Genomic DNA, 20,355 nt, shown 5'->3' with positions numbered 1-20,355 from the left:
TGTCTATCTTCTTTCCATAAACCTTTTCGGAGTTTACCCTTCCTGCACGTTTCACAGTAATCTGCGGCATGGATTCACCACACTGTTTTTGTGAAGTGTGGCAAAACGTATGCACCACCATAAGAAAAAAATAAGACAATTTATTTAAGTACAACAGGAAGCCACGAGAGGGGAAGATGGCAAGATCCGATCCACCAAAAAGGACTGGGCCTAAGAGTGCAGTCTTGAAAGGCTTGGCCCATGAATCAGGACGATTTGAAACCTATGATGAATGCAGAGAACAAAGGGGTCGATCAGGTGAACAGTAACTAATATCTGACCCTAACATGCAGGGCAAGATCTGTTTTGTTTACCTAATATTTGTTATGCCACCAAAAACCAACGTTACTAAAACACTCAGCTAGGAAACTCAACCTTGGAACCTGGACTGCTGGCGTCCACCGAGACCAAACTAAATATGATAACAGTGCCACTCTTTAGCAACAAGTCAAAACATGAAAGTTGCCTTGCACAGCTACTCCAAGATGGCCCTGCGAGATGACACCAGTGGCCCTTCCGAGAATCTACGGAACCAGTCAGTGCAGCAGTGTAGTTCACGGAGTGGCCACCGCGGGAGAAACAGTGGCATTGCGATTGCATTTAGTTTGATTCTCTCATATGGATTGAAGCCACTTTTTCAAAGGAGGCTCCTATAGCAGTTTTCCAACCGAGTGTACTAGTCACGTTGTCAAAAACTTAATTTCTTCCTAACAAAAGCCGGCATAAGTCCATTTTTTTTTAGAAAAAGTTAACCTCGAAGGCTTCAGGGGGGGCCGTCCCCCCCCCCCCCTTCCCCCACCCACACAGTTTCCCCTAAAATCTGCCAAGAAACTGAGGGAAAAGTGAGGACGAGAGCAGGTGTGGATGTCAGGACACCCTAGCTCTGGTTCGAATGATTAGTGGGTACACCTAAAGCTAGGTGCCTTTGTCTTTACTGCACTCGTCAAAGACGTTCGAATGCGAGAGCCCAAAGCTGGATACCGGCGTTCTGCATTCGAATGTGTTCGACGAGTGCAGCAGAAACAAAGGCTGCCTTTGTCTCCACTGCACTCGTCGACCGTATTGGGATGCAAATGCCAAAGGCCGCCCCCGGCGTTTGGCTCTCGCACTCGAACGTCTTTGACAAGTGCAGTGAAGACAAAGGCACCTAGGTTTAGGTGCCTCTGCGTTCTGATGTCCCTGCACTCTCGTCTCCCCCTCTCCATCAATTTCTCGGCTCATAGAGTTCTGAAAGTTTAACACTGGCAGTGTGCGACAGTAGGCCAGCAGGATGGCATACTCTCCCCTACATGATACAGAATGAGCAGGATCGAAGACAGACAGCTCCGGACGGAACGTCCGCAGTTTACAACTCTTTGGCGGCATGCGCTAACTAGCTATCATCATCGTCGTTTTTGACGTCACGGGTAGGGCACACTGGGACAGACTGCGCAGATCTTGGAACCTTCGGCTCGACAGTCAGCGTTATGCGCTGTATCGCGCAGCAAAGCCCATTTCGCGCATTGTTTTTATTTGGTGAAGTTATACGTGAAACCGTGCCACGCGTAGTCATGCTAACAAACACTTTTGGCACTAAGGTGTCGAAATGCTGGGATGGTGATGTACTGTTCTCCACCCCAGTACAAAAAGATGGACGATTAAAATAGAATATCCAGCGCTTTACCCCACTACAACATCTAGCTAGCATGGCAAATAGGGTGTATTTATTTTATTATTATTCAGACAAAATAAAGCTGAGAAAGAAATGTCTCATTAAATTGAAAATAGGAAAGCAAAATTCGGGAATCTCTAACCTGTGTAGTAAACACTTCAGTGAAAGCGACTCCGTGTATCTTGGTGGTTCCGATGTGTTTTGTAAGTGCTGATTTCTTATTAGTCCCAAGTTGATTCATTTTTGGTCTTTTTAAACCAGTAAACAAACATTTCCTCAAAACAACTGGCATTGACGGTGGCTGGCTTCCAGAGTCGTCTCAATGAAATCCCTGCTTGTTCACTCGATCGACGTGAAGCATGCGAGACCCCCTCGCGACCGAAGCCTTAAAGGAGCTGTGCAACAATTTCAGGGCTTTGCTTAAATAATTGTGGAAGTTGATGCCTGACACTTCTGCAGTGAACTACAGAAAACAGATTTTGCCTGGATACCCTAGTTTTTACTTAAAAAAATGAAAAAGATCCAGGTTTTCGCCGCCTCTCAACTCGTGCATCGTCTTCCGGGTCACGTGCACAGTGACGTCACTAGAGTAGGCGCGGAGTTCCGGAAAAGTTCTCTCTTTAGAGCCATCAGCGAGCAGCGAGAACTCATCCGCTGCCGACCGCGTGACCACCCGTCCTTGCCCGTCCGGCGCTGTCCCCCTCCCCCTCCGGCTTCTGGCGGCTGTTCGCGGTTTTGTGGACCTAGGATAGATGGCGCCACTAAAACTCCGTATAATAAAAGTTTTGTGGATGATACCAGGGTGTTGACGCATTTATATATATGTTGGAACGACAAGATTTGTAAAAAGAGTTACCTTTTATCGAGCAGGTATTCGCACAACTTGCTATCTTTCTTACAACGACCCAAGTGACGTCACGCCGCTTGTTTCTCATGGCCGCCGCTCGTGGCTGCAGGTCGGGAAATATTCCAAGTTTTGCCTCGCTATTACGCGGCGGAATCGCAACATTGCGATGAAAGGAGGTGTGTTTTCTGCCATTTGTGACACAGTGAACAATATCAAAAGCAGAAAATGCCAATTCTTTCAACGTTAAAATCGTTGCACAGCTCCTTTAAATTTAGTAAGTCGGTGACAATTAGCATCCCAAAAAATTAGGTATACACCTGCTATGAATTCCTACCGTTTGTATGTTTAATTTTTCGGTCCCAATTGCGCATAATGTGTGATGCGCTTTTCAGCGAGCAATTTTACATTTGTAAACAATTCTTAGTAAAAATTGGATAGAACTAATTAATCGATCGCCTGAAATTGCCGCGATGTGACAAACTTCTTTGCCGCGTATTCGATGCGGGAGGAGCTAATCCGTCAGTTGCTGAAGAGCATTAGCTCGTCAGCAACTGCGGTGTCGGCGAAATAGCAGCGGGCGGTGTCGTCACGTGAAACGTCACATACCTTGGTAGTTGCCAACAGATGGGCTTGCAAAACGCTGTTTTCACCAACCAAAAAAAAAAAAGAATCTAGTTGCTATTGTTATTATTTTTTGACCGAATGTAAACAGCAATGGCCGCGCTGATGCTTGTTGGAAACGCATGTGCCCAACTTGCCGGACGAGTGTACTGCTCCACTTTTCGTAATTCTGGGTTCCAAACTGGCTCATGTGACAAAAAAATGTTGCAGATCACATAGGGTTATTATAATGTACGCTAGAGGTTCAAGTGGCGCTCGTGTGCCGACGCAAGTTGAAGCAGACAGCAACCAGTCGAAAATTGACTTCCGGTAATGCATTTCTATGGGGGAAAAAAAAAATGGTGCAAAAACGGCTTCGCACGTGTATTTATGTGCACTGTCGGACACTCTCAGCGCGAACACGACGTCGGCGCTTTCTAGCATCGGTGATATATGTGCCAAACGAACGAAGGTATCTGGAAATTAAGGGAGACGGCCAAACATACTGTCGAACCCGGTTATATCACACCCGTATTTCGAATTATTGTTTATATGAAACAGTCCAAACATCCCCTAGAAAATTGCATTGTTTTTCTGTATCGAATGCCCATAACTCCCATGGAGGGGACACTCGATGTAGCGAATGAAGACGAAGGCGGTTCTTCGCTTCTCCCTATAGGTCGGATTGCGCCGGCCGGGAGCACATAGCTCGGGTTGCGGGGCTGGCAGACCGCCAAGCCAGCATACGCGCACCCGGGAATGCGCACGCGGGGATGCGCAGCGAAAAAGCAATTGTACAAAAATTAAAAAAAGCAACCAATAAAAACAAAAGAAGTGGAGGATGGCAAAAGCAAGGGGAAGGGCACCTGCGCGCGTGGGGAGGGCAGGGAGTGCCCGCTGTTGGAACGGTCGCGTGCGCTCATTTTCCCAAACACCGCTGTCACTGTGCGACTCCTTAGCCCCCCCCCCCCCCCCCCCCCCCCCCCCCAAAAAAAAAGATTTTGTCAGGTGGAGTGTTTTGACAACAAGGGTTGAGCAATCACACTTTGAACGCCTTATGTTTGTTTACCCTTTCCTTTCCCCGTTATTGCTCCCGTTTCCGGCTTGAGCGGCGTCACCGTCAGGTCTCGACACCCCCCCCCTAAGGTCACATGACCAGACCTGGAGGGGTCACGTAAACCTCAGTTTACCTTTTTTTATACTTTATTCGCTATCAATTTTACTAACCACTTCGTTCTGTTTTCTTTTTAAATCTAATAAAAGTTACTCGCTATCATCAAAACTGTATTGTGTTGTTATTTTATTTTATGACATGCTTTTTAGAGAGGGACAGCATCTAGCGACATGGTGTCCGCCCATCTTGACCTAAAACAAAGTTCTGTGTCACTCAGGGAATTTCACAAAAGTACTCAGGGGAAACCTGAAAAACTCAGGGAATTTGAAAATGCCAACTTGGTAGACACATTGAATAACTCTATGGCAGATCACTACCTCAAACTTTCGTTAATGCGGGACTGCTTTTTAAAAACTCTTTGCTGTTGAGAGGGTGCAAATGCATTGAACCCTATGGACGTTCGGTGGGGCCGCCAGATTTCTTCGTTGCCGCGAGAATTTCGTTCTTGAAAGGTTCAACTGTATTAGCAAAATACGAATCTAAATTAATTTATCCCACCCAAAATAAATTCCATGGCTCCTTATTAAACACTGTGATTTTATCCAAGCCTCGGGTAAAAACAGTTTAGCTTTCTCGGCTCCCGATTGGACGCGTCGCAGGTTTCTGCCGGGCAAGCTTTGTCAACTAACGTCCCAACTCTTTAGCCCCGCACACATGGTGAGAGATATCTCGCAGTGGCTGATGTTCGTTCTAAACCTTTCTTTATCCACCGGTGTATTTGGACGTCTGTACGGCAACAAAATGACTGAAAACTTGCAAATTAAGCACAGGTTGTGGATTGCTTGCTTTATAGAATAGCAGACACACAATTCAAGCTCGTGTCCGATTTTGTTGCTCGTGGGACGTCATTTTTTTAGCAGAAATTCACTTTTTCTGCAGTTCTACTGTCCCGCATGGTGGACAAACCAGTCATCTGCTCTCGTTCCCTGCCTAAGTGATGCATGACGGGAGTGCATTCAGGTACACACTTAATTCTCAGGGTGCAGCGAGCGCATGCACGTGTGGAGTGCCGGCGGCGAAACAAACTCACTTCATGTTGCGAGTGGCTGCGCATGGGCACGAGTGCAGCGAAACAAACTCACTATTAGTTTTCACATGTGGTCATGCACTGAGCACGAGCATGTAGCTTCGTCTTGCATCTTGTTCGCATGCAGAAGTTGCTTCGACGGCGTAGCAGAAATTACACTAGCCTTGACAATAAAGAACAAAGAGGCTTACGCCGAGCCTAGACACTGGTGCAAAAGACGGCCGAGCCAGAAAACCTAAGCCAAGTCGCCACAAAATTATGTTTCGAAATGGCTGAATAGGCAAGACTGAACCGCCACCAAACATGTTCTGTTGTAGAACACAAAAGTACATCCCCTGACACGAGCGTCCAAAATATACTTACAATGGCTAGCGACGCCTCATAAAGGTCATGCAGTGACCCTCTGCTTGGCCGGTTAAGCCACACGCAGTGCCGTGCAGAGTACAGGACGACGCCCGTGAGCCAGCCGGTGCGGTGACTCCGGGCCTGCCCGTAGTGTTCCGCTGCTACCTTGGACAAGGCGAAAGCGAGCTCATCGATGCCATGATCCCTGGGACCTGTGGTGTATAACTATTGTGATTAAAAGTCTTACAGTCGCCGACCAATGTCACTTAGTCAAATGAAAATGAAAGAAGCGAGATGTCTTCTTCCACATTTTGCTGTTCTCTATTTTTGTTCCTTTTACATCTCTAGTTGTAAGATCAATGTTGACCAAGTTCTTTTTTGTTATCAACTTGTTCGCATTAAAATCTAAAATTTTACAACAGGGTAGAGTTGTAAAACCAAGAGGGGCTCCCAACACACGCATGCAGCCCCCCCACCCCACTTCATGGGGGTTGTCCTACGCAAGTATGTAGCTGCGCTGTAGAGAAGCATGATACACATGATCTACACGGACTTTTAGCTGCATTCTTCCATGAATCTAATGTCCGCCTGGCCGTATAACTTATAACTGTCATAACTTTCACTTTTTCTTTGAAATCTGTAAATGTTAAAAAAGAAAACCTGTATAACCATAGCTAAAAAAAATCTGACACTTGAATTGCTAAAAACAGTTTGGGGACTTCCAAGAGCGATTATTGCATAAAACAGCTTGTCAATGGTCAGAGCCTAGCAAAGCTCAACCAGCATGGCACTGCCAACAGCGCTGATGTCACTTGCATGACACATCCACATGCCGTGCCAATCATACATGGAACGCATGAAAGCATGGCGGGCAGTCCATGCAGCGTTGACTGTTGGTGGCTGCGGAAGCTCGGCGCAGACACAGAAGCACCAAAGGCGGAGGATGGCACATGTTTTCTGTTGCAGCAATGTCCTTTTGCTCGGCACACCGCCAAAAAACATTTCGGATTGGCGTTCAACATTTCTAATGGTAATCGTCTTATCTGTATGTACTTGGCCGAAAGAACCGTGAGGACATTGAGAAAATCGTGTTCCGCAGTCAATTTACCTGCCCTTCGTAGTACACTATGTACTGGCGCGTGACGTTGCTCTGTGTTCCTAGTATTATATTTCTCTTTTTTAGATCGCTGCAAAAGACGAGGACAAAGACATTACAGCAGCACTGCCTATAGTTTCTCCATGTTGAGTGCTGAATCCCTGTGAAGCAGGATATGTTTCTCAAACCTTGCTGGCGCCATGGCCACAAAACGAACAAGTGATATCAATGCATGCCTTTTATATGGTCGGTGACAACTCAAGAAGGTAGGGGAAGAAAAAGGAAGGTGGGAGAGGACGAGATGGATGCAGCGCCGGCGAAGGGAGAGGGTTTGACCAGCATTGTGCCCGCTTCCTCCTCTCCCACCTTCTTTTCCCTGACCCTACCTCCTTAACCTACAACATAGTTCAAATCAAACTGCAAAATTTCTTCGAGGCTCGAGAGTGAAAGCAGCTTGTCAGGATGTATTTTGTGTGAATACCATTTAGCTGAAGCACATTGTTTTTCTGGACTCAAGGTATGTGGCTAAAAAGTCAATGCCAGATGCCAGGGATCTTTGTGAGAAAAAGAACACTTAAAAGATATCCTCGGCCGCAGTTGGCTCTTTGAGTCACATATTTGACGATAGGTATTGTTAACACATATTTATGTGAACACCAGGATGCTGTTTTGATGGTAACATACTAAATGGTGATAAAAAAAACAAAACAACAAAGCTGGGAGTAGAAGCACATTATCTACCTTACCCTACCAAAGAACAACAATGAAACGATTAGTCACCTGCTCAGGACTTTGGTCGTCTGCTTAGTTGTGGGCGACGCCTCTGCGAGCATCAACGACAGCCCCCATTCTAGCGTGCAGAGAGCCATACAGTGCTTCTGTAAAGGATGCCTTCACCATCAGACTTTTAACAGAGCGGTCACTCCTTTTTTTTTCTGCGCACCGAACGAAAGGACGGTACAGTAGCAGACGACGCCAGCGTGCACGGCTGCTGGCGTCACTGCGTGTGCTCCAAGCTTCCGCGGGTGCTTGCGGTCCTCGCTGCATGGAGCACTGGCTACGCACTCGCGTGCTCCCTTCAAGATTGGACTGCTCAGTGCACCGCTAGGAAAAGCAGTACAAAACATACCGCGACGATGCATCAGGGGCATGCACTGGTCCCCTGAAGTGTGCTTCGAACCATGTGCAGTGCAGGGTGCAGCACAGCATCCGCTGAGTCAGCCGCGGCAGTGATTCGGGGCTCGTAGTGTTCTGCGGCTGCCTTGAAAAAGTGAGGGCCAGCTCTTCGCACCTCCTCTGAAAAATGTTTTACAACAGAGAGGTCAGTTATCTCCCTGCCTCTCATTGCCTTTCTGCTGTCCTGTCCTTTGTTCGAGAGCAATCGCTGCTATATTGTGTCTCAGCACGATCACCTTAGTCATACAAAGGAACGTGTAGATAAAGATCATTATTATTAAAGCACGTTTTACCTTCACATTCAAACTTCGGGCCTCCTGCTTTCTCCTCGCGTGTGGCGGCAAGCGTCTGTTGAGGCTACCATGCTTCGAGACGATCCTCGCGTGGTTCAGACCTGCGTTAGATTTTTTTTTTTTTTTAATTACGCCCTGGCAGCTCGTTTAAGCGCCTCTCGGCGTGTTCCCGCGCAGACAGTGACAGGCGAAGCATCAGATTCTACGCTTGCTTCGTTGGGCCTTCCTGTCTCGTTGAAAAACTGGATCGAAGTCTGTGTCGATGGCATGCAATCATTGCTATAGCGACTTATTGAGCACTTGCGGTCATACGGAAGCTTCCAAAATTGTGAGCGCGCTCCTAAGCCTTTGCGGAGGGCTCTGCTAGCCGTCACGTCCGCATGTTCTACCGAACGATTTCGGGCGAGCGGTTGGTAAAGGCAGCTCAAGAAACAAATCGACACGTTGAGCGCACGAAACCCAATTCAAATCCGCTTGGATGGCATCAGCATTCAGCACCGACCGACCATTCCCGCCATTTCTGGTAGCGCCTTTGTTCCCGGACGCACCGGACTAAATTACGTCAAACGACTCCAAACGGAACTGAAGCACTAAAGTGCGGTGAACACTCACCTTTATGAATACCTCCTGTTCTTGGTGTTCTTGGAGATGTACGAGAGGTATTTGGCGGCTCTGGCGGTTCGCGATCGACGCCGGCACTCATCCGGCGAAACTGAGTGCATACATTGTTTTTGTTGTCAACGGCTGCCACTGCGCACGGTCAACCTCGTTCCACTCGAGAACTTGAGCTGCTTCAGCTGGTTATCGACGGTTAATACGTCGCTACTCAACACCTGAACGTAGAACGAAAACAAAAACATTGCCCCCGCGGCCAAGGGCGCCAAGGCGGAACAGAACGGAACCGTACCAGCCAAAATTAAAGAATCAAGCAAGAAAAAAAAAAAAAAAAAAAGTAAAAACAAACAAAAACAGGAAAAGTACTTTTTTATATATTTTTACTTTAAAACGTCATCTAAAAATCAACAAAATAACAAAACCGGAAGTGACGTCATTTTTTTTCAGCCAATCGGCGTTTCCAGTTTTACTGCCCCGAAACGCTTGTGGCTACGCACCCTCGCCCCTAGGTTCACTTCCAGGCGGCGCAGCCTGTACCGCGAGCCACGCGCTCCTCTTTTCGCATTTCATTTTTCCGCGATAGTAGCTATGTAGGGACGTGTAAAAACGTGGAAGCCGTTTTCTATTTTCTTTTTGCATGAGCTTTTCTGCAAATAAAAAAATAAGGAAAAAAGACTGCCCGAGAGTATGTTGTCGCGTCCATTTCTTCGCGCCGAAAGAGAAGAGCATGGCTTATGGGGACTACCGTCGTAAGCGCTGCAGTGAGCAAAGGGACCAGAACATTATTAAAACTGCCCGAAGAAACTTTCCTGCATCATCCACAGCATGTTCACAACTGGTGCACTCTCCGTCAATCTCCATGACTTGTCATATATTACCACAAAGTCGTCGTCAGCTCTGTATCCATTTGGAGTCTACTTCACAGGCAAACAGGAAATTTCATTTGCAGCTTATGTTCACGGTGGCTTCACAAAGGATGATCGGTGTTGCAGCGTACCTTCACATAATATTTTGTTCTCGTAATGCCATCCGTATCGTGCAGAAGCAGGGAAAGCAACGAACAACGCAAACGAGACACAAACACCACAAGGTCGTTACCGTGGTTTTCGCCATGTTTGTTTTCAAAGACCGTAGCGACAGACTTCGAGAAAACAAACAGATATATCTTAGCTAAATTTACTTTACGTCATAATTATTGAAATAATCTTTTGTATCTTATAAAAGGATAATATTATTTTTCTCTGTTTCCTCTCATTTTCCGGAAGGTAACCTTTTTTCCGTTATTCGCTCGTTCTAATTTCCGGAGGAAAGGAAGAAGATAACAAAAAGAACAGGGGGAAATGCGGGGATTTCTGCGCCCCAACTGCGTGGACACGTCATCGTGACGTAGGGGGATCGTCAGATTACTAGTCAGATTCTAGCTGACCGCGTGCGTGAACCCGAACGTTGGGGCGGAGCCTCAAAGAAGAATCATTCTAGTTTGAGGCTCCGCCCCTTCTTTCTCAATACGTCACAACTCGAAAGGTACCCGTTTGCGACCAGAAGAGCACCCCTGGCGTCTTGGGAAAGGGATACATAAAAGGAAAGGAGGACAAAAGTAATTCTGTATAACATGGGTTGCACTGACGTCACATCGCATACTTTTGACCACCATGTAAGAGGAGAGGGAAACTGCTTTTGTAAGAATTTTGAGTGACGGGCTTAATCTTCAATTCGCGACTCCAGCGACCTATAGCGGACGCCACTATCGGGCAAATATGGCGGTCGAATCCAGGTCGTCCCGTGCCATGTGCCAGCTCAACGCACAACGCTGGGACACCCGCCAGTAAGCATTGGACTCAAAATTGGTTCCACCGCGTTTTATCTTCCACGTTTCGAACCTGCGGCGATGTGTTGGGGTAAGCGAACTTCCAGAGGCTTGACTTTCTTCAAGGTCGCGTGCAGAGCAACCTGGTTCTACCGGTTACGACACAGTCACCGGTAGAACTGTTCTGTCGCGCAAACCACCAACAGCATGTAAACACGGAAGCCAGAAGAGACGAGCAGAAATCGCGAAAGGCCAATTCAGTGTTTTCCCGCTAGGTGCCGTTCGTTTTGCTGGAGTCGCGAATAATCTTCTGGGAGGAGAACAGCGACGCAAGGGGTGTTCACACGAGACGCAAGGGATGTTCACGTGCCCGGGATTTCTCCCCGGCACGCGCGCATCACGAGACAAAAAAGCGAGGCTTTTGCACATCGCAAAGCCTGACGTTTTCCTCGCGGAATGCGCTTGCCGCGGAGAAATCCCCGGGATTTCTCCCTCGTGTGAATACCCCCTTAAGGGGTATTCACATGAGGGATATATCTCCCCGGCACGCGCATTCCACGACGAAAACGTCAGGCTTTGCGATGTGCAAAAGCCTCGCGTTTTCATCTCTTGATGCGCGCGTGCCGGGGAGAAATCCCCGGGATTTCTCCCTCGTGTGAATACCCCCTTAAGGGGTATTCACATGAGGGATATATCTCCCCGGCACGCGCATTCCACGACGAAAACGTCAGGCTTTGCTATGTGCAAAAGCCTCGCGTTTTCATCTCTTGATGCGCGCGTGCCGGGCAGAAATCCCCGGGATTTCTCCCTCGTGTGAATACCCCCTTAAAGGGGTATTCTCACGAGGGAGAAATCCCGGGGATTTCTCCACGGCACGCGCATCCCACGACGAAAACGCCAGGCTTTGCGATGTGCAAAAGCCTCGCGTTTTCGTCTCGTGATGCGCGCGTGCCGGGGAGAAATCCCTGGGATTTCTCCCTCGTGGGAATACCCCTTAAGGGGTATTCACATGAGGGATATATCTCCCCGGCACGCGCATTCCACGACGAAAACGTCAGGCTTTGCGATGTGCAAAAGCCTCGCGTTTTCATCTCTTGATGCGCGCGTGCCGGGGAGAAATCCCCGGGATTTCTCCCTCGTGTGAATACCCCTTACAGAGGACAGCTCCCTCTTGCCCTCGTCTCTGGTGGTGATTGGAGCGCTCTTTGAAGAACGTCACGTGCAACCCATGTATACATTTTCTATACATTGTTATATAAATTTTATTCAAGCGGCGGCCTCCGCGTGAGGCATATCGTGTTGAACCAACCAGCTGGCGCTAGCTCTTTTCCCGAGCACTGCCTTGAATCGCTCGCATACGACAACCACGACCCGCAAGCCTCATGTTGCAGTGAACTCTACCACTCCCAAGAGTTCCTTTTTTTTTTTTTTTAAGGCCACAGCGAAAGGTTTTAGTCACAGCGGGGCAGCAGCACAGGAACCGACGGGGAAGCACGAGCCCGTCGGGATTTCGATAACAGCGTCCCGTGCGACTTTCAACACCCTTGGCTTGACACGGCCGACGGGGCATCATCGCCGCTGGTTTTTCCACCACTTCTAGTCTACCCCATTCACACGACCGTAAAGGTGTGTAAATGGTAAACCTTTAGCTATACTTCGTTTCACCATAGGTCCCAGCACGGCCTATGTTATGAACCAATGGGCCAATCAAACAGAGCAAAAAGCGCAACGTCATGGCGTGCTTTCTGCGCTTGATAGCACTAGCCGGCGGAGGAGCACGCACAGAGAGACGGCGAATCCCGGCTGGTCCTATCAACTGCAGAGAGCACGCCATGACGTTGTGCCTCTTTCGCCATTTGATTGGCCCTTCGGCTCAAAACATCGGCCGCGCTCGGACCGAAGCTGAAACGAAGTATAATGAATGATCTAAACCTTTAGCTAAAGGACCTTTATTCTTTGCGACCAATCAGTTAGCGATTCCGCGCTTGGCGTGTGCTCGCGACCCAAGGGCACTGGCTAATTCGCCGATAGTAGAGGGACCTATGGTAAAGGTACCTTTATGTTGACCGTGTAAATAAGGTATCACCCTAAAGTAACTGGATCCTAAAAAAGTAGCGTTAAGCTACCCGTATGTTCGCCATTTGGATTCATGAAATCAGCAGTTTATTTTTTATCTCTCCATTCTTTGCGAGCCGATCGAAATTTGGGGTAGCTTTATAGAGACGTTTCTTATCTCGAATCGAAACACAAATATTATAATGTTACAATGCTGCAGTTTCTCAGACAATCACCACAGAAATTTTGGAGACATCTGACAAAAAACAAAAAATGTGTTTCCGAGATAAGTACAGAGGAGGGCGGTACTAATGACAAACACGATATTGCTAACAAGTTCAATACTTTTTTTTTCGAGTGTTTTTGCGAAATATGATGAGGAACCAGTAGAGGTTAATTGAGTTACCGAGCAACTTTCCAGATGCATATGACTTGGCATTTTCAGTGGAAGGAATTTTGGCTTTGTTACTGAACCTAAAAACTTCCAAGTCGATGGGCCCTGACGAAATTCCCAATGCTTTTCTAAAGAGATGCGCGGAGTGGATGGCCAGGTACCTTTTTGTAATCTTTGAAAAATCACTTTCAACGGGAACTCTTCCAGAGGACTGGAAGATGAGTAAAATAATTCCTATACCGAAGGGGGAGATGCTTCATCTGTTCCTAACTATAGACCCATTGCCTTGACGTCAACGCCATGCAAAATTCTAGAACATATAGTTTAGAAACATGTCAGACAGTTTCTTTCTTGTAATAAGTTTCTGAGCGAATTCCAACGCGGGTTTCGTGATGGCCTATCGACAGTGACCCAGCTTGTAGAGACGGTGCATTATCTAAGTGAAGTTCTTGATAGAAAAGGACAGGTAGATATAATTTATTTAGACTTCAGAAAATCATTCGATGCGGTCAGTCATAAAAATCTACTAATTAAATTGAAATGCGTCTTAGGAAATAGTAACGTTGTTGACTGGATAGAGGCATTTCTCAGAAATCGCAAACAATCTGTAAGTATTGGCGAACACAGGTCAGACATATGTGATGTCGATTCGGGTGTGCCTCAGGGCTATGTGCTTGGGCCCTTGTTGTTTATTTTGTATACCAACGACCTCATAGTTGATTCACCTATTCAAGCCAGATTGTTTGCAGACGATTGTATTATCTACACTGAATTGAAGTCTGTCGCAGATCAAGTAAGGCGAAACGACTATTTGTCTAAATTAAACGACTGGTGTGCAAAATGGCGATTGTCGCTAAATACAGAAAAAAAACGTATGTATGACCATAACTCATAAACGTCAGCGTTCAGAGTTTAGCTACACACTCCAGGGTGTTACCTTGACTAACGTGACTGAATATAAGTATCTTGGCGTCACAATAACTGCAGACCCAAGATGGACAAACCACATTGATAATGTTATCGGTAAAGCTAATAAAAATTTAGGATTTATCCGGCGCACCCTCAAACTTGCCTCACAAGAGACTAAGCTGATTGCATACAAGATGTTAGTTTGCCCCATGCTAGAATATGCATGCGAAAAGGCAACGCGCATTGCGTTTTATTTACTCCCGTTACCGAAGACAGGATTCGGTTTCCCCCCTTTATGACAGAGCCCAGTTTACTACTGCTTCAACTCCGCAGAAAACAAAAAAAGGTTAAAGCTTTTTGCAATATTATCAATAATTTGGTTCTTGTTAGCAAGCATCGGCATATAGATGAAGACACGTCACGAGTAACCAGGAATAAGCATCGACGGCGTGTGAAAGAAAGAAGGTTTAATAAGTAGGGGTGTGCGAATACTCGAATATACGAATTCAAATTGAATAGAAAGTTCCCGAAGAATTCGATTCGCGAATCGAATTCCTAGTATTCGGTCACTCGAATATTCGATATATTCGGCCAAAGACGCGCGGTCGGCGCGGAGCTGACAAAAAAGCCGTTTTTACTCCCGATGTAAGCGCCGTGATGTTAGACAGACCACGCGAAAAACAGCTCTTGGTCCTACCATTACACAAAAATCTAACGCACAAATTAGAAAAAAAGAAAGCTAATGAACGCCACGAACTTTAGAGCACGCGTATTTACTCACGATCGTGACACCATCTACCCCTGAATCACAACCGAAACATCCCGTCTGTGCCGCGAGGCAAGAATTCCGCGCCATGCCTAATTCTTTTCAAGAGTAAAGCCCCTCGTTTCAAATTGAAGCACCGATGTAAAACACACTTGCCCGCACTCACAGAAATCGGCGACTGCATGATCACAGAAAGATAACCACGTTAACCACGCCGACGAAACCAGCCGAGTTGTCGTCGTCGTTCTTTTGGAACCGCAAGCCGCAAATTCTGATTCGGAACGAAACGGAACGGAAAAATAGTGTGCCTAGATTTGAGAGGGTTTCCAACCGTTCGATAGCCGCGTTTGAATTACGAACTGCGAGAAGGTGACGAAAAGACGGAAGCGTCGATCGGGATCGGGCAGGCAGGGCAGGCGTCGTCGCCCTTCTGCGCTGAAGCCGTCTCCGTGGTTTCAGTGTTTTCAGTTTCGCTTGCTCCCTTTTTTAAATCAAGCCTCTCTAAAACAGAATAGATAGACGGAAAAATGGATGCATAGCGGCAGTTGGACGGTGTCTTGCGCCACCTAACCACGTTTTTTTTCTTACTTCAGATTATATTGTTTAAGCCTGTTTACTCAGATTTTACACCTATATGTTTATTTATGTGAAATAAAATCCCAGGTGCCCTTTTTCTTCCTTAAAATGGAAACAAAATATCGCAAAATGCCCCTTTTCTGAGATATACAAATATTTATAAAAAAAAAAAGCCGCGGTGTTAGGTTGTGCTTTTAACAAGAAAAAAAAAAGCATGCGTAAATGTAACTTTTTTTTTTTTGGTGACGTTTAGGGTAAATAGATTATGTTTGCGCCATAAAATTGAATCTTTTGGACCCAACGTCCAACAGAAACTGCTTTTTTCTTTTTCACCAGAACTTTTTTATGCTTTAGCTTTTGTTCCGTACAAGGTGCATATTCTGCACCAGTCGCACACTCTGCACATATAATAATCTCATTCGCAGCACACTTTGAAAAAGTCCTACAAATAAAATCACTATTCGATATTCGATTCGATAGTATTCGGCTTTTTTTTTCCTGATTCGATTCGGTATTCGAATCGAAAACTACTATTCGGTATTCGCACACCCCTATTAATAAGGAATGTTTTAGATACTCGTTTTTCTTGCAGACAGCGCGGGATCGGGACCAGTTGCAAGAAAGTGTTGTTGATGCACGCGGCCGGTTGGTGTTCGCTTCGCTTATTTCTTAACGCTCGGTCGCGCCTCAAGCTGTGTTTTGGGCTACTATTATTTTACTACCATTGCTTTTGTTGTGCTGCTGTTTCTCTTGTGGTTGTGTCGGCGCAGGACAGCGCAGACTGTGATTGTTGGGCTGTTCATTGTATCCCCCCCCTATCTTGGTCCCGTAAGGAACTGATAGTATGTTCAAATAAATAAATAAATACGAGGTTTTGCTATTCACACACCGGCGAAACAAGCGTACATCTTCGTACCGCCATCACATGCGGCATCGATGCTTAGAGGCATTATAAAATATTGAATTTCCTGTCTTGAAACACGTAATACGGCAATATCATTGTAAGAGACATATAAAGATAAGCGTGATTGATAGGCCAAGCAGCACAACAGAGTTCAGCGAAGCGACAAAACTGTATTGGTAACTCGGAGAAGTGCTTTCGGTTACGAAGGCATGTTGTTCAGAAATGACCGAATCGTCATTCCGAAGTCCTAGAGAAATAGACTGCTTGTCCAGATCCTCGTTGGACACCTGGACACAAAACAGCTGCCTGAAGAGGGCTAGAGAGAGCGTATTCTGGCCAGGGCTAACAACTGGCATCAAAAAGTGAACAGGAATATGATCGTCATGCCAAGCAGCAAACAAAAAACCAGCACTAGAACCACTTCACTTGACAGAAGTACTAAACCTCCCCTTGGAAAGAGTAGCCTGGGACCTCTTCGACTTCCAAGGAAGATCCTACATCATCACCGTGGACGGCTACTCGGGATACCTGGACTTCAACAAACTCTCTGGTGAAACCAGAAGTCGTTAGCATCATGAAGGAATGGCTAGCAACACCTGGCGTCCCCAAAGTCATTGAAACTGACAATGGTCCATGCTATGCATCGCAAGAATTCAACATTTTCAGCAATGACTGGGGATTCCAGCAGACAACTTCAAGTCCAAGATGCCCACAAGCAAATGGCTTTGCTGAACGAGTAGCGCAGACAGCAAAAGGCGTGCTCCGAAAATGTTTACATGGAAGTGACATACAAATGGCACTACTCAGCATGAGAAAAACGCTAAGAAGTGAAGGACTGCGTTCACCACCACAGAGACTTTACAGCAGAAGAACAAGAACCCTGGTTCCCATGCACAGTAACCTACTACAGCCTGAAATCATCAAAGTTTGTCGGACAAGTTGTGTCGCGAACCAGGCCAGCAGAAGACCTACCCAGACCAGCACACCAGGCAAGCACCTACTATGTCCCTTGGTGATCAAGTCAAAGTATGGAAAGGCAACAGAAAGTGGATCCCAGGCACAGTCGTACGCCACCTGGACGAGCCTTGTTTGGTCATTTCCTCTTTAATGTCGTAAGCTTTAAAATTATTCATGATACAGAATCACAGGCTGCAATCCGCTTTCAGCATCCACAAGAACACTTCTGCTGAAGCAGCACTGACAAACGTGAAGAACAGAGGAGGCCTTATACACCCCAACAAGAACGTTTTCCAGCTACTGAAGAAAGCGGAACAGTTCTTAGTGGAAAATAAAAGCCACCAGACTGTCTACTGGGACACAATCGACAGTGTTCTTGACACATGCACAATAACATTTCCATGCGCTGAATACAAAGAGGAAACAATTGCCCACTTGCTCCACCACTACTTCAGCACGCGAATGCGACAACACTGTAAGCAGATTACCATGAGCATGAAAAAATAAGCTCAAGAAAAGAAGAAATCAGCAAAGCATCGCAAGTCCTAGTTTAAGAGCATGGGCGAGAAATACAGGATGTAGGATATGGCGTTCTTTGGTAGTATGCAGTGAATTCAGCTTTTGAGTACATTTTAAAGAAAAAATATTTCTCAAGTATTTTTTTACCTGTAAGACGGGGTGTCACCATATAGAGAGCGTATAGATGAAAAGTAATTTGTCCTATAACCGCTACTATTATTTGACTTTCAGTCACTGTGTCATCATGTCAGTCAGTATATCATCATACTGTGTCATCATTTCAGTCACTAACTATGTCATCATAAATAGAATTTTTTTCTGCTCACAAGGTTTGTATGTTCCACTGTACAAGTTGACATTGTATGTATAAACCATTTGTAATGCTATAACCTTTATGCGCATGTAAATAAGTATTTATGCCCCACTATGTAACATTATTAGAATTTATTTTTTTCAATAACAAGGCAGGAGCATAGTTGAAAAAATCATCCGACCTCATATAAAGCCACGCAATGTGTGTAAACAATTTACTGAACTGTTACCAAACATGCTGTTTGACAAAACATGCGAGCACGACCCAGCTGTTTACTCTAAATTACTATTGAAGGCCCAGTAGCTTATGTCGGAAAGTTTTATATTTATACGAGTATTCTTGTCACGTTGAGTCATCATCGGAATGTTCTCGTTTAAAAATAAAAAAAACAGGAACCGCACGGGGCAAAGGCAATCAGTGCCAGCGCCCACATAAATCCATAATTTCACCACACAGTACACAGGGACCGAGTGAAGAATGCATAATTTCCTTCACAAGCCCTCTATACAAGCCTTCACAAGCCCCTCTATACTTGGGCGCCGTCTATCCCCGTGCGAGTGAAGCGCGCTTGGCGCGCCGAACATAATGTGGTCGCCGCGTGAGACAGAGAGTCATCACCTAAATGTATTTCTTCCACCGTGCTTCGGCACAACATACAAGATGGTGGATCTGTTTTGGTAGCACGCCATTTCGCACCCAGGAAAAGTCCAGCATAGCGCGCATGTGCGCATTTCGGGAAAAGGTGTGTCCCCACCTCTGTTCGTTTCGATCTGAACCAGCATCGTACCGGCGTGCAATCGTGTGTCACCATTGCATGATGCGCGTAAAAGACCCCAGCTAGCCGTGGCGCTGCACCGGCTAAATTTCTTGTCTACAGTGAACACATCAAACATTCATTGGGGTTGACTAACTTCCCGGACGCATTCTCCATATATGAAGCGAAGTATAACGGATGTAGGCGTGGCCACAAAATGTCCACTTAGTTTCTCGACCAATAGGAGAACTCAGTTATTGAGCGCCAACATTCCAATATGTGACAAACAGCCGGGTTGCCATGGCACTGGATGCCGTGTGACGGACACTCGAGACACCGAGCAAGGAACATCGTCTAGAGCGAGTCGTCATATCTCGACTTTGGAAAGCGAGCATATCAGACGCCATAGGCAGGGCGCTATAAATGGCAGAAGGTTCAGAATGCCGCTCCGCTTGTAGCAAAAACCCCCGGAAGTTAGTCTGCCTCAGTGGGCGTCTGGTGTCTCAGCTGTAGATGAGCGATTGAGACCGCTCGTTGCCTTTCGTCATGCAGCCTTGGGTCTTCAACGTGCACGACGCAGTAATGATACACGACCGCACTCCGGTATGATGCTTATTCATTATCGAAACGGGCAGGGGTGGGGATTGAACCAAGGATCCCTGGGTTCTGCAGCGCGAGCTTTCGCTCCACGTGCTCCGAGCTGGTGTGCGCTAACCAGACATGTACACGTTACCCCAAAAAAGTAACTAAATACCGTTACTCGTTACTCGCTCAAAAAGTAACTAAATGCGTTACTCGTTACCGATTTTCAAAAAGAACGCGTGAGTTACCTCAAAAGTAACGAGCTGCTTTTCACGTTACTTTGACGACGAAATACACACTGTTTTTGTTTCATGGTTTATTGTTTTCTTTTTAGAAGTCGTTGCACTTAAGCAGTAGCTGCCTCTCGAAGTTTTCATCAGTTATGTTTCCCCGTTTCCTTGAAAATACATTTCCGGCGACACTGAAGAGTCTTTCTACCGACGCGCTCGAAAGAACGGCAGTGTTGGGCTTCAGAAATAGTTGGTGAACCTTCGGGAAGTGCGCCTTCATTGAAGACAGCGGGTAATGCGTTCTGTGTCTTCCCGTGTTCGCAACCTCCGGGTTTACATTCGGACCGTACCCGTTTCTAGAAAGTTCAACCAACGAACCTCTGTGTGTTCGCTGGGTGAAGGACATTCCCAGCTGTAGAGTTCAGTACAACAACGTTTATCGCTGGACAGGTCAGTCGAACTGCTCGACTGACGTGTTCAGCGATATACGTGGCTGTACTATCATTCTGTTTAGTTGTTTTTTTTGGGTTGCCCACCTACCGTTCTCGCAATAAACGCATACTCAGGTTAGAATAAAAACAAGAGTGTCTAAACGGTGTTGTACACGTTACTTCTGAAAAGTAACGAGATGCCGTTACTCGTTTCTTGGCCTTAAAAGTAACTAAATACGTTACTCGTTCCTTTTCTAGAAAAAGTAACCAAATACGTTACTCGTTCCTTTTCTAG

At 46.3% G+C, this 20,355-nt stretch overlaps 1 protein-coding gene across 4 annotated transcripts; it reads right to left on the bottom strand.

Annotated features, from left to right (window-relative positions):
- Nucleotides 1-120: 120 nt before the first annotated feature.
- LOC115328922 lies at nucleotides 121-9,151 on the bottom strand. 4 transcript variants are annotated; one of them, XR_006076936.1, is made up of 5 exons: nucleotides 8,861-9,151; nucleotides 8,249-8,349; nucleotides 7,909-8,075; nucleotides 5,702-5,895; nucleotides 121-262 (listed from the first exon to the last, which is right to left on the bottom strand). XR_006076936.1 is itself a non-coding variant. In XM_042287638.1 (4 exons), the coding sequence occupies exons 1-4, from the start codon at nucleotides 8,949-8,951 to the stop codon at nucleotides 211-213; spliced, it is 411 nt and encodes a 136-aa protein (XP_042143572.1). In that variant the 5' UTR covers nucleotides 8,952-9,104; the 3' UTR covers nucleotides 121-210. The 4 variants fall into 4 exon arrangements, 2 of the variants coding, with proteins under 2 accessions (XP_042143572.1, XP_042143574.1); XR_006076937.1 differs by having other exon boundaries at nucleotides 7,560-8,075; nucleotides 8,861-9,131; XM_042287638.1 differs by lacking the exon at nucleotides 5,702-5,895 and having other exon boundaries at nucleotides 8,861-9,104.
- Nucleotides 9,152-20,355: the final 11,204 nt, after the last annotated feature.

The sequence above is a fragment of the Ixodes scapularis genome, unplaced genomic scaffold (assembly GCF_016920785.2).
Source record: "Ixodes scapularis isolate PalLabHiFi unplaced genomic scaffold, ASM1692078v2 PGA_scaffold10__122_contigs__length_95168666, whole genome shotgun sequence".
Classification (NCBI taxonomy): domain Eukaryota; kingdom Metazoa; phylum Arthropoda; class Arachnida; order Ixodida; family Ixodidae; genus Ixodes; species Ixodes scapularis.
The sequence above is the reverse complement of the archived record's forward strand: the minus strand, read 5'-3'. Positions and strand labels throughout refer to the sequence as shown.

Bases quoted from the DNA above. Each gene is read 5' to 3' on its own strand.
- LOC115328922 (XM_042287638.1), bottom strand. From the start codon at position 8,951: ATGAGTGCCGGCGTCGATCGCGAACCGCCAGAGCCGCCAAATACCTCT. The intron at 8,350-8,860 runs GTGAGTGTTCAC...AATCTAACGCAG, and splicing joins AACAGGAGGTATTCATAAAG to GTCTGAACCACGCGAGGATC. The intron at 263-7,908 runs GTATGTTTTGTA...CATTCATCATAG, and splicing joins GCCCCTGATGCATCGTCGCG to GTTTCAAATCGTCCTGATTC.